The 13,730-nt window shown below is 42.7% G+C and overlaps 1 protein-coding gene across 1 annotated transcript in view; it reads right to left on the minus strand.

Moving 5' to 3' along the window:
* The window catches only part of RNF10 (ring finger protein 10), a 33,331-nt gene extending 19,865 nt beyond the window's left edge, over positions 1-13,466 (minus strand). Inside the window, exons 1-2 of the mRNA XM_005891485.3 lie at positions 13,168-13,466; positions 2,465-2,661 (exon numbers count right to left, since the gene is read on the minus strand). Of these exons, the coding sequence (XP_005891547.2) occupies positions 2,465-2,661; positions 13,168-13,324 (354 nt within the window). The 5' untranslated portion in view covers positions 13,325-13,466. The remainder of the gene's footprint in view (positions 1-2,464; positions 2,662-13,167) is intronic.
* Between the last annotated feature and the right edge of the window lie 264 nt (positions 13,467-13,730).

Raw genomic sequence — 13,730 nt, forward strand, 5'->3', positions numbered from 1 at the left:
AGGTCACTTTCAGCAACTCTCTCCCTTTTCTCTCCATCACCTTTTCCCTCTCACCAGAACAATTCCATGAGCAGAGGTATGCTGCAATTTCTTGAACCTTAAAATCTCTTTTGAGTTCACATTCCCCTCAAGCCACTGCCTCTCTGGTCCCCTACAAGAGCAAAACCTCTAGAAACTAATTATCTAAACTTGCTCTTTCTTCTTCCCATTCTCTCTAAATCTATGTCAATCAGGTTTTGTCCTCGTCCACTCCACCAAAGCAGCACAAGGCCCACAACCTGATCCACCTTCATATTTCCAAATCTAATGGTCAGCTTTCCAACTCAATCTTCTTACCCAGCCTAGAAGCACAAGACAAAAACTGATCACTTTCTCCAAACGGTTTTTAGTTCTCTTTCTCCTTTTTTGCAGGTTCCTTATCATCCTGACTCCAGGCTCAGTCCTTAAATCCACTCCCTTTTTGCAACACTCACTCCTTCAAGATCATACTTAGTTCCACAGCTGCAAACACCAAGTGTACCTGGACAGCTCTCTAGCCAAGGTCTTCTCCTTGAACTCTAGATTCAGTTACTAAGAGCCTAGCTCTACTTAGAGATCCAATAGACAACACTTCTAAATGAAGTTCTTTATCTCAACACCCCGTCTCCTCCCCAGCCCAAAACCTTGTACCTCTTGAGACTGCCCCCATTTCAGCACATGGTACCTGAATCAGGCCCTTGTCAAAAACATTAGCCACTATTTCCCTGCTTAGACCCCACATCTAGTCTATTTAAAAATCCTGCTGGCTCTTTCTGCAAATATCTCCCCAAGTCTGCTCATCTCGAATCATTACCACTCTGTTTCCATCACTTGAACCAGGGATACCTTAATAAGCTCCTAACCAGTCTCCCTGTTCCCACTCTCCCCTTTAAACTCAAGGGCACGTTCGTTACCTTACTTCTCTTTTGAAGCCCCCAACAGCTTCCCATCTCTCTGAAAAGCCAGTGTCCTTCGAGGGCCCATGTGATCTGACCCTCTCGCTCCCGTTCTGGCTTCATTTCCACTTCTCCATCCACGGCAGCCTATCTGCTTTACCTTGAACATAGCAAAAGCACTACCACCTCTGGTCCTACGTATGTGTAAACTCACTCTTCCTAACGCACCCTTCCTCAAAACTGTACTGGGTGCTCCCTGCTTCCTTCAGGACTCAGAAGCCTCAGAGAAGCTTTTACCTTCTCAGGGCAGCTTTCCTCACTCACCTCCTAAAACTTGTCTTTATTACTCTCTATACCTCTCCCTCTCAGTCTACTGTGCTTCAATAAGCACTTACCATTGTATTTATTACAAAATGATTTGTCTCCCCAAACTAAAATATAAACCCCACCCAATGTTGTATTTCAAGCTCTAAACGGTATTTAGTGCACATTAAGTGAGGAATAAATTTCTGGTGAATGAATGAATTCTTCCATGAGTGCATCCATTAAATCTTATTCTATACTGGCTACACAGTATGGAATGTTATGTATGGAACACAGTATGGAACAACAGGATAATATATTTAACCAATAATATATTTAACTTTGAGAGCAGTTAGGCTGTTTCCTAAATCACGCAATTACAATGTGGCAGTGAACTCCCTTGTACATAAGTCTTCATGCACTTTCAGAAGATACCTAAGGAACTCCTAAAATCAGAGTACCTGGGACTGCTAGATACTATACATGGTTCAGATGGTAAAGAAACCACCTGCAATGCAGGAGACTCAGTTTCAATCCCTAGGTCATGGAAGATCCTCTGAAGGAGGGAATGGCTACCCACTCCAGTATTCCTGCCTGGAGAATTCCACGGACAGAGGAGCCTAGTGGGCTTTAATTCATGAGGTCGAAAAGAGTTGACCCCAACTGAGTGACTAACACTTTCACTTCACTTCATATGTCAAATTAATGTCATTAAGTAATGGTATTTTATTACCTAAATATTCCAAAGGGTACCTACAAATCAAGAGTAGTAATAAAAGGATGATACAAATTAAGGTACCCTAAATTTGCTACAGAGGGCATCAGAGGATGAGATGGCTGGATGGCATCACCATTCAATGAACATGAACTTGGGCAAACTCCAGGAGATGGTGGAGGACAGGGAAGCCTGGTGTGCTGAAGGCCATGCAGTCACAAAGAGTCGGACACCACTGGGGCACTGAGCAACAACAACAAATTTGCTACAATGTCTCACAATCCATGATTATAATGTCTTCTTTCTCTAAGGAAATTTTCTTAATCTTTAAGAGAAGAAAGGAGGCAAAGTTCCAAAGTAAGTTAACCCTCAACTACTCAAAACTGCTCCTTCTGGTTCTTCAACTACTCAAACAGTCTGAGAAGTGGGGACCTCTTGCTCCACACCTTCTCCAACCACTAATAAACCGGGGGTGGGGGAGTCAGACCTCATGCTTCTTATGCTCTAGAAAGGACATTCTAAAATTCCGTACCTCATCTCGTCTTCCACCATTAAAAGAAGAGCTAAAGAGTTTGCTGCTGCCGCCGCCCCTTTGAGGAGGCATCTTATTAAAAGTTTTGCTTTTCTGTGAATTGGAGCGACGGGACTGGTTGATAAAATTTTCATTTTTGGGGTAGGAAGGTTCACGTTTGCGATTATAACGCTTGGATCCACTTGAGTTCTTTCCATCTGAAAGCAATAAATGTGAAAAAATTAGTTAAGAAATGATTCACATACTTGGCCAATTACCCTCCACCTCCCATCAAAATTGTATTTAAACAAGGGTAAATGGGCCCTTCCATGACCTCCAAGAAATCTGGTTGGCCCAGACCATTAGTGCTTTGGACAAGACATTACACAGTAAGGCGGATTTCCTTTTTTATTTTAATGAAGCCTAAAGGGTCCCTCCCTGAGAAGGGACACACTACAGATCAAACTGGGTAGACTCAGTTCACAAGCTCTCTTTATAACAGAGCTTAACCACTGCTCTTGCAAAAGTCCATTCAGACACAGTGATAGAAAAGGAACAGGAAAAAGTCTGTCTGTATCAGGAAAAAGTACTTTATCTGGAGGCAGGAAACAAAACATTCTTCTTAACTTACTGCAGCACAGCTAGATCCTATACTGCAATGGTGTGGTCTCGTTTCCAGCACATATATATTCAAGAGGCACAAAAACAAAACAGTAATTACATAATGTTTTAGAGGTCAAACTGAGAGGCTACTAAATTCACAAACAAAGGACTCTAACAGTGTATCAGCCTAAGTTATATCCTTTTAAAAACTGCTTCCTGCTTTTCTTCCTCCAGTTACCAGAACATATGTTCAATTTTGGAATTCAGAAAGAAAAAATTTGTCAGTGCCCACAGAATACCAAACTATAGTGTTTAATTTCCTTTTAGTCTCCATTTTATACACTCATCACACACTTCCACAAAATGATAGGCATATAAGATATACTGTCTTCCACTTATTAATCCATGAGCTAGTTCATGCAGCCCTAGGCTTCAAAAGCAAGATTAACGGCCCCATTGTACCTACTGTATGCTTACATACATACAAACATAACATAACCAATTTGCTTTGTAGCTTTTGACTGCAACTCTTTGTGACCCCATGGACTGCAGCCCGCCAGGCTCCTCTGTCCATGGAATTTTCCAGACAAGAATACTGGAGTAGGTTGCCATTTCCTTCTCCAGGGGACCTGACCCAGGGATTGAACCCACGTCTCTGGCATCTCCTGCAGGGCAAGCGGATTCTTTCACCACGGTGCCAGAGCCTCTTCATAGAGACCTGTGTGCATGACTATGTCAAAGTCTCAAAGTAGAATTAGCAGACCAAGTATGCTCATAAAGGCTTTTGCAAAATCCTCAGGTTGCTTTCTAGAATCACCGCACCAGTTTATTTATATTCTAACAGCACTACAAAAGAGGATATCTTACTACACTCTTTATAATACTGAGGTGGATAAACTGTGCTAAATTGAAAGGTCAAAATAATTTGTTTTAAACGTGAATTTCTGAAGACTAGCAGCAAACATTTTTTCTATTAACCGTTTGTATTTTGTGTAAAGAGTTCGTTTGTATTTTTTGCCCCATTTTTTCCTACTGGAGAACAAAGAACTCTGACCAGACAGTTAACATGTGCCAAAGTTTGCCAGCTTAAAGGGGAGCAAAATAAAACCTGAGAACCACACCAAGTAAGAAAAGGTGAATAAAGGTGGAAGGACCCAGATTAGTCTTTGGAAAAAAAAAAGACTAATTTTTTTTCTTGTCCCTTCAATACTCACTCCAGTTTGCCTTATTTCAACATAGAGATCTGACCAAATCAATTCTGTACACTAATTCAATGGCTTTAAAAGCAATAACAAGACTCCTGGTTCAAGATGGTGGAGCAGAAGGACGTGCGTTCCTCTTCTCCCGCAAGAGCACCAAAACGGCAATTAGCTGTTGAACAACATCAACAGGACGACGCTAGAACCCACCAAAAAAAGATACCCCACGTCCAAAGACAAAGAAGCAGCCACAGTGAGATGGTAGGAGGGGCACAATCACGATAAACTCAAATCCCATACCTCCCTATGGGTGGGTGACCCACAGACTGGAGAACAGTAATACCAAAGAAGTTCTCGCAGTGCTGTGAAGATTGTGAACCCCAAGTCAGGCTTCCCAGTCTGGGGATCCGGCAAAGGGACTGGGAATCCCCAGGAAATCTGACCTTGCGGGCCAGCAGCATTTGATTATAGAACTCCCACACGATTGTGAGACTCCAGTCTCAGAGGGAAGAAAAAAATTTTTGCAAGGACCAAGACCCAGAGGAGAGGAGCAGTGACCCCACAGGAGACTGAACCAGAACTACCTGGTAGTGTTGGAGGGTCTCCTGTGGAACATGGGTTAGCAGGGGCTCACCACAGTGATGGGGGCACTGGAAGGTCCCCCTGGCGTAAACCTTCTTGGAGTTTGCCATTAACCCTACCATAGAGCCCGCTGACCGCAGGGCTGGGTCGCCTCAGGCCAAACAACTACCTGGGAAGGAGTGCAACCCCACCAATCAACAGATAATTGAATTAAAGCTTTATTGAGCAAGGCCCTACCCACCAGAACAAGACCCAGTTTTTCCCATTACCAGTCCCTCCCATCAGGAAGCTTACACAAGCCTCTTAGCCTCATCCATCAGAGGGCAGACAGAAGCAGCAAGAAGCACCATCTCACAGGAACTAAAACAAAAACCATGTTACAGAAAGTTAATTACGATGAAAAAGCAGAAAGTTATGTCCCAGAAGAAGGGACAAGATAAAACCCCAGAAAAACAACTAAATGAAGTGGAGATAGGCAACTTTCCAGAAAAAGAATTCAGAATAATGGAGTGAATATAATCCAAGATCTTGGGAAAAGAATAGAGGCAAAGATTAAGATGCGAGAAATGTTTACCAAAGACCTAGAAGAACTAAAGATCAAAGAGATGAATAATACACTACAAGGAACCAACAGCAGAATAACTGAAACAGAAGAATGGATAAATGACCTGGAGGACAGAATGATGGAAATCACTGCCACGGAACAGAATATAGAAAAAAGAATGAAAAGAAATGAAGACAGCCTAAGAGACTTCGGGGACAACATTAAATGCACCAACATTCACATTATAGGGGTCCCAGAAAGAGGCAAGAGAGAGAAAGGATCTGAGAAAATATCTGAAGAGACAAGAGCTGAAAACTTCTGGAACATGGGAAAGGAAATAGTCAGCCAAGTCCAGGAAGTACAGAGAGTCCCATGCAGTATAAACCCAAGGAGGAACACACGGAGACACACAGAAACCAAACTGACAAAAATTAAAGATAGAGATAAGGGAACTCCCGTCCAAGCTAGCTGATTTCTCAACAGAAACTCTACAAATCAGAAGAGAATGGTGGGATACATTTAAAGTGATGAAAGGGAAGAACCTACAGCCAAGAAGATTCCACCCAGCAAGACTCTCCTTCAGATTTGATGGAGAAATCAAAAGCTTTCCAGACAAGCAAAAATTAAGAGAAGTCAGCACCACCAAACCAGTTTTACAACAGATGCTAAAAGGAACTTCTTTAGGCAGGAAACACAAAAGAAGGAAAAGACCTACAGAAAATAAACCCCAAACAATTAAAACGGTAATAGGATCATACATATCGATAAATACCTTAAATGTAAATGGACTAAATGCACCAATGAAAATGCAGAGACTGGCTGGGTAGATGAAAGCATGTGCATGTACGCACTTCCACTTACCACATCACTCTGCTTGACCCCCTCCAAGTTGTAGGCAATTATATTGTTAAGTTAATCATGTTCTCATTATGGCTTGCAACTGTAATTATCTCTTATTTTTTCTCTAGCTTTTCTCTAGCTATTGATTGGGAAAACTGATTCAGAATTATCTTGAAAACTTTTGAAAAATACACACACTCAGGTATCGCTTTTTTTCTCCAGAGCTCCAGATATGTTTCTAATGAGCAGTCATGTTTAAACTGGACTACATAATGATGTTTTACTTTTACCTAATTTGTTTCATTTTTCCATTTCATATTCAGTGCTCCCATTTCATTTATGTTCTCCAATTTCTCTTCTCTTTTTGACGTTTCCTCTCAAGCCTTTATCAAGTGTAGTAGAGAAGCTTTTGTATATACATATATAAATATGTATAATATATACAGTTTAGAAAACTTACCAATTTTTGCCTAACTAAAAAAGTTATGACATTTTGACTCCACTTGTCTGACTTAGTATGAATAGAATGCTAGATTACTACTTAAAAAATAGATATGCAACAAAGCTTTACTATACAGCATAGGGAACTATAGTCAATATCTTGTAATAACCCATGATGGAAAATAATTTTAAAAAATAACATGTGTGTTTATATAACTGAACCACCTTGCTGTGCACCTGAAACATTCTAAGTCGTCTATACGTCAATAAATTTTTCCTTTTAATTTAACAGAAACAGAGAAAACAGAAGTTGGAGGGACAACTAATGAAATCCACTAGGCTTACCCTCAAACTTTAAGGTGGTGGTTAATTTCAACGTCAAGAAGACTCCAGCATGAGCCTCAGAAACCACAAATCCTCGCCCCCCGCCCCAGTTTAATCCTGTTTATGTTAAAATGTACAATTAATAGAAATATGTCTGCAAAGACAACACAGCAGGCTGTTGATGACAGTAACCTTTGGGAAACAAAACTATTCACTTTGGCCTAATACAATGGTTCTCAATCCTGACAGTTGGCAGGAATCACCGAGATGAGCTTTTAAGGGATTCTTGTGCTGAGGCCTCACCCTCTAAGATTCTGACTTAAACAAACAGTCTTACTGTTCTGTATACTAATAATTTGGATAATTTAGTAACTATAAGTACCTAGAAGAAATTATTTCCAACAAGATGACCAGCTTCTTTACAGCAGACTAAATAAATCCAAAGCATATCCTCAGAGAAAAGGAAATGGCAGCTGATAAACCAGAATCCAAATTTTGAAAGCAACCACCTCACACTCAGTTTTCCAGCAACATAGAAAATAGATGAGAGGTACACCATCCTCTTCAAACCTGACCAAACAGTCCTGTGAGATGGCAGCACTATAAACAGAGAACAGATGGTCCAAGAAACACTGCCAGGCTAGGGTTCACTCCTGTCTGTCACCTTTTAATCCCAGTCAGGGAAAGTGGCCAGAGTTTAATCTTAAATTAGAATTTAAGAACTAGACTTTTACCTACTATTGCAGTTAGCAACAGTTACTGTCAAACATGGCCATCAGTAGTAACAACTAGAAGATGAGGCTTCAAACTCATACAAACGTTGCCTTGCTCTCAACCCATGGAATTAGTTCATAGTAACATTTCAAACAAACAGAATTCACAGGGATACAGAACTCCAGCTAACCTTACCATGAAAATAAGAGAGATTTTATGAAGAGGATAGGCATATAGGGAAAACGTATGTTCCCCAAACCTTACTATCCAAGACTATTTCAGATGACCTGGCATTGACCCTGTTGTTTCCAAAGCTTAACAGATTTAGACTGTGCAGATTTAGGTAAAGTCAGGTTCTACACTGCAAGGGCTCAAGAAAGCAAGCTGGAACTCTGAAGAAGGGCTGTTTTCATTTCTTCACTTGTTACCACACTGGCAAGGAAACAGTTTCGTAACGCTTACAGAACTCCTCTGACAGTGAAAACTGCTCACTCCTAAAACATTTCAACATCTGACCACATAAAGATTCATGATTTTAGTTGCTAAAACCAACTCTTTCATCTTATATTTACCTACAGGTATGAAGTCAGATGGACAGGGAAGCCTGGTGTGCTGCAGTCCATGGGGTTGCAAAGTCAGACACGACTGAGTGACTAAACGACAACAATGAAGTCAGACATCTAAAGTGAGAGGCTGCCTCTTATCTCTAGACCCAGCCAACAGCAGCTAAAGACTGAAGGAACAGTCAGGCCTGGGCCCCAGAGATAAAACTCAAGAGTGTTGTTTTTGAGGTGTCCTACAGGCAACTTGCCAGAATCTACATGTGAATAACTTGGGGGTTGAACTTGGCCTCCCTTCTCTGATAGGTGACAGCAACGAGATGATCTGCTTTACATTTTGGAAAACAGACAAAATAGTCACACTAAAGCTCCTAGGACAAACATATTCTCTGTTGAAAGTTTTAGATTTCAAAGTGGTTGTTCTCAGTCCTGGCTGCATAAGAGAAATCACCTGCAGAAACTTTTAAAACTATGGATGTCAGGGCCCAACCTAGATGTAAAGAATCAGAAAGAACTGCTAGAGAACATTCCCACACATCCTTACTTTAAAAAAAAAAAGGTCCTTAGGAGATTCTAATGCATACCCAGAGCCGAGAACTGCCAAAAACTACCGTCGAGACACATTCCAAACCGGACCATTAGTTAAATGGCTCAAATTCAGCACTCAGGATCCCAGAGTCAACAAGAGACTTGAAAACTTAATTGGTGTGTCTCAGCTGTTCCACATTTCCCTCCGAGAAAGGTCTCTTCAGGTAAAAGGAAGCATATCTCAGTCTCTTCCCCATTACCAAATCACAGTCCATAAATTTTTCAGTGAAAACAATTGGCATTATCAACATTTCTAGTTCTAACAGGTGGCACAACCTAGAGGTCAGAATAGCAGCCAGGAAGTTTCTGCTGCTGATTCATACCGTAGCCACAAGCAGATTGCTTATCCATCATCCAGAGGGGCACCTCCAGAGGGGCAGCGTATGGTTTACTACAGAATCCACTGATAACAAACTGACTCCAGCTGAAATTAGTCATTCTGAATGAAAGGAAGGGGGCGGGGCAGATATTAGGAATATGCATATACCAGTAAGTTACATGCCTGCTAAGTGAATTTATACAAAGTGTATTCAGGAATATTGCCTAGGACTTCCTACGAATTTACTTGGACAAGCACTCTAACTAAGCCCTAGTTTTCTTATCAGTTAAAATAGAGTTAATCCTCTCTCCTCTCTCCTCATTGGGTCATAAGGATTAAGAGAAAATTTCTGTAAAATGCCTACCATGGTGGCTGGTAGGCATTTTACCTACCGTGGTGGTGACAGTTGCTACTGTCATTTGAAAGTCTACTTTTTTTTTTTTTGGAAAGCCTACTGTTACAGCTTGCAAACTCTTGTAACTTCCCTAAATGGTGTTTATTGAAGGTTTCAAGTCACCTCAATTTTCAAATCCATCTAAAACCTCCAGGTCCATTTACAGCTCAAAGGCTTTCTTCAAGGTAGATTACCACCAGGCACCCGGCTTCTGGTACCAGAACAAGAGGAAGAGTGTCAGGACAGTGCTTCATATCGCTAACCTCAAAATAACTGCTTCATAATACCTGACCTTCCTTTAACCTCCATGGCAGTACCATCCCCCACCCAGGAGGATGGAGCAAGAACCTGGTTCTGGGCCAGGGTCCATTGTTTGCCCATAAACAGCCAGGTCTCTCTCTTGCCTCTTTTTGCTTTCTTTGCTCTTTCTAAACAACCTTCCCCAAACTCTAACCCACCTCTCTCCTCTGGGCTACATTCCTGGGATATTCACTGTTGAACATTCTTAGAACTACATCTTAACCCTACTGGAACAAAACTGTAGGAAGAGAGCCAAGAAAAGAAGTATTATGTGACTGTTTGAAGCAATTAATCAAAGCAAAGAAACTGCTATGCCAATCTGGCCGGAAAGATCAAGTAAATCCTGGTAGCCAAATTGACTTATTTCCTGTGTGCATGAAGGACAAACTTAAGCCAGTCGCAGGAACAAAACCTCAAGTATATTAATCATGTAACTAGGAAGCAAATAACCATTTACGACAGGCATGGTTTAGAGACTAGAAACCAAAGGTTTTTTTTCTCATGGGAAGCAGGGAAAGGGAAGCGGAAAAGGGAATTAAATAGTTAAAAACTGAAAAACTTGTTCTTGTTACTTTGGTGACAGAAAGACAAGTTATGTCTTTTCACCTTACTCTTCCTTTTCTTCCTTCAACTTAGTACTCTTAAACTCAAGAGGTCCTTTCAACAATTTCCAGCTCAATCAAGTACATCCAAGTGTTGAGCCAGCTTTTGAAATCCTACAGAAACCCTTTTACGGAATTATGCCGAATTTGAATCTAGTGTTTTGTTAGAGTGGCCACCTAGAAGTCACTGGGTAAGAGGCACTGAGTGGTATCTGCTGTGGTAGCACTGGTCTTAGCTGCAATCTTCTTAGGGCAGAATATGCTATGAAGAATTCTATTTAGCTACAGACCTATCCTTCCTTTTTGCTAAGGGAATATATTAATAAATAACAGTAGTCAGAAAAGTAGGCAATAGCAATGGCAAACATTCAAGCTCTCTCACAAACACATTAAACAAAAACTAATGCTACAGGGGGACACCTGTGTATTGCATAAAACCCAGCAAAGAACTCCTTGAACTGAGTTTCTACTTCCTTCCTCAGAAGCTTTCAATTAATAAACGGAATAGTGTTTTAAGAGTATTTTTATAGAGTGTTGTTTTTTTTGGGGGGGAGGGGGCAGTTTTTTGGTTTTTGGCTGTGCCACATGGCATGCAGGATCTTAGTTCCCAGACCAGGGATCAAATCCGTGCCCCTGCAATTGAAGCAGTGTCTTAACCACTGGACAGTCAGGGAAGTCTCTTTATGTATTTGTTAAAAAAAAATTCACTTTAGTCAGAATGAACCCAACAACTTATATTTACTCTGTACAAGTCTGACAAATACCGGCTTTCGTCAAACCACACAGAACTGTTATCATCCTATGGGTTAACGACAGCTGCACTAGTCAGCACAGTCACCAAGTCAGAGATCACATGAGGGAAATGCCTTACATGCCTCAGTTTTTTGTTGCTATTTTGTCTGAAAGTGAAGTCGTTCAGTCTTGTCTGACTCTTTGCGACCCCATGGACTGTAGCCTACCAGGCTCCTCCGTCCATGGGATTTTCCAGGCAAGGGTACTTACTGGAGGGGGTTGCCATTTCCTTCTCCAATTTACTTTGTCTAGGTTCTGGTAAACTTTCACCTGTGGCCTCACTGAACAGTAAAACAACTTCAGGCATTTACTGCAACTGGCTCATGACCGTATGTTAGTGGCTTAAACAGGAGCGCCCGGAAAAATTAGTTGAGAATTCATATAGCTATAAAACCAGAATCTTTAACATCTAGGAACAGAATGCAAAAGTAATTTATCAACTACACTGAAAATTAGGCAGACCACTCACTCTAAACCAGCTCCAACATGGGCCAAGAGGACTGACAAATCCCTAGATCTTGGGGGATCTGTGATAAACCTACACATGTGCAAAATTCCAAAAGTAGTCTCCATAATACTGCCTGACGTGGCCTGAGAATCTACACTAATCTCTGCTTAAGATATTAAAAGCATTCATTTCTTATCCAGACAACTGGTTTCCACCTGAGTTCCAAAAGCAAACTCTAGAAACCCTCAACATACCAGGTAAATAAGTTTGCTCTATCGAGTAGATTAACTCTGAACCACAGTCAGCATTACGGCTGTTTATGTGGTTTCTAAGTTAGGTCTGCAGTTTTCTTAACCTTTTTACCCTTTAAACAACTGGAGTTCCACATTTCAGGGCTCCAAATGTTCCCCTCTCTGCCACACATCCCCCCTATTCCCACGGAAAATATTTTCCTATTACTGCTAATATAATCAGAAATACAAAAGAGCAGAGACAAGTGTCTCTGCCTTTGAAGTAAGGCAAGAATATTCAACTCCAGACTCTGCCAACTCCTGAACTGCTGGTCTCTCACCTTTTTCCTTCTTCAGATGTGAACAATTCCACCCTGCTGGACACGTTAGTGACTGGAGTATTGGGGAAAAAAAGTAAAAGCCTAGTCCAGTGCTTGGCACATGGTAAGCCCTCATAAATGGTAGCTATAACCATCATGATGGTTGAAATTCAATACTGAGAGACATGGTTACAGAAATGACAAAATATTTCCCCTAAAAGGACACAACCCTAGCCTAACAGGTTATGTCCATGCACATTTGGTACCTAACAGGTGTCAGGTACTCTCCTGAGCCATCAGTTAGTTCATTTGTTTGCTAATTTATTTTCTCACCATCTCCAACATACAGGTAAGAAAACAGAGACATTCACTCAAGGTCTAAACCTAAAAAGACTGAATCCAGAGCCTGTGCTCTTAACTCCTACTCCACACTAAACAAAGCCATTCCAAGATGAGTCCTCTTCGTCTGAGCGGAATCTGGGGTCAACTTATTCAACATGAAAATTTGAGTTTAACAAATATTTAGGCGAGCCTCCTCCGTTTATACTTGAATACTACCCAATGCTAACTCAACATTAAAGGGTAGATCAACTTGGTGGTTTTAGGAGCTGCACACTGATGCGTCTTCGGGCCTGGCTGTATAGACTAGCTGGGTGACTTGACCTTTTCTGAACCTCAGTTCTCAGAAACAGCAATTATCTCCCCGAAGTGTTTCCAGCCTTAATGCAAGGATTTATGTAAACCAGGCAGTTCTCATTAAGTGTTAACTGTAAGTAATGGAAGCCATGGAAAAGAGACCGGAACAGTAGAAAGCGGAGCCTTACCCTGGGTGACCCAGGAGACATCCGAGGAAGGATTCTGCACCCCCACCCCAGCATTAGGGGCAGTCGCCCCCCGCCCACCGCCTTGGGAACCCGCCCTTACCGCTCTTGGGTTTAGACTCGCCGGCCGGCCCCGCCGAGGCGGAGCGAGGCGGCTGTTGCCCTTTGCTGCTGCCCGAAGAGGCGGAGGAGCTGCTGGAGCCGCTGTTCTTGTCCATGTCGGAGGCGGTGGCGGCTGCGCTGGGAGAGCTCTGCGGCATCAACGGGGGCCTTGGCGGCGGCGGCGGTCGGAGCGGAGCGGGCGCGGCGGGGACCCAGGCTCATGGCGTTCGGGGCCGGCGGGGGTCGGCGGCGGCAGCGGTTCTCGGCCTTCATGGCGACATTTTTCCCTGTTTCCTTTCTCGGCTTCTCAAACTGGAAGGAGAAGCGGCTAGAGGGGCTGCTGAGCCCGACGGCGGCGGTGACCAAGAAGGAGGAGGAGGCCGGGGCTCGGAGGTCCGGGCCGGGCCTGGCGGGGCGGAGGCTGCGGGGGAAGGGGAGGCGAGAAGGGAGGGTGCGCGAGCCCCGCCGGCCGGCCGGACACGCTCTCCCGCCGCGGGGCAGCGGAGAGGGCTGGTTGTCTTGGTGTCGGGGACAGCTGTCTCCGACACAGCGACCGACACTCGC

This window comes from Bos mutus, chromosome 17 (assembly GCF_027580195.1).
Source record: "Bos mutus isolate GX-2022 chromosome 17, NWIPB_WYAK_1.1, whole genome shotgun sequence".
NCBI classification, from domain to species: domain Eukaryota; kingdom Metazoa; phylum Chordata; class Mammalia; order Artiodactyla; family Bovidae; genus Bos; species Bos mutus.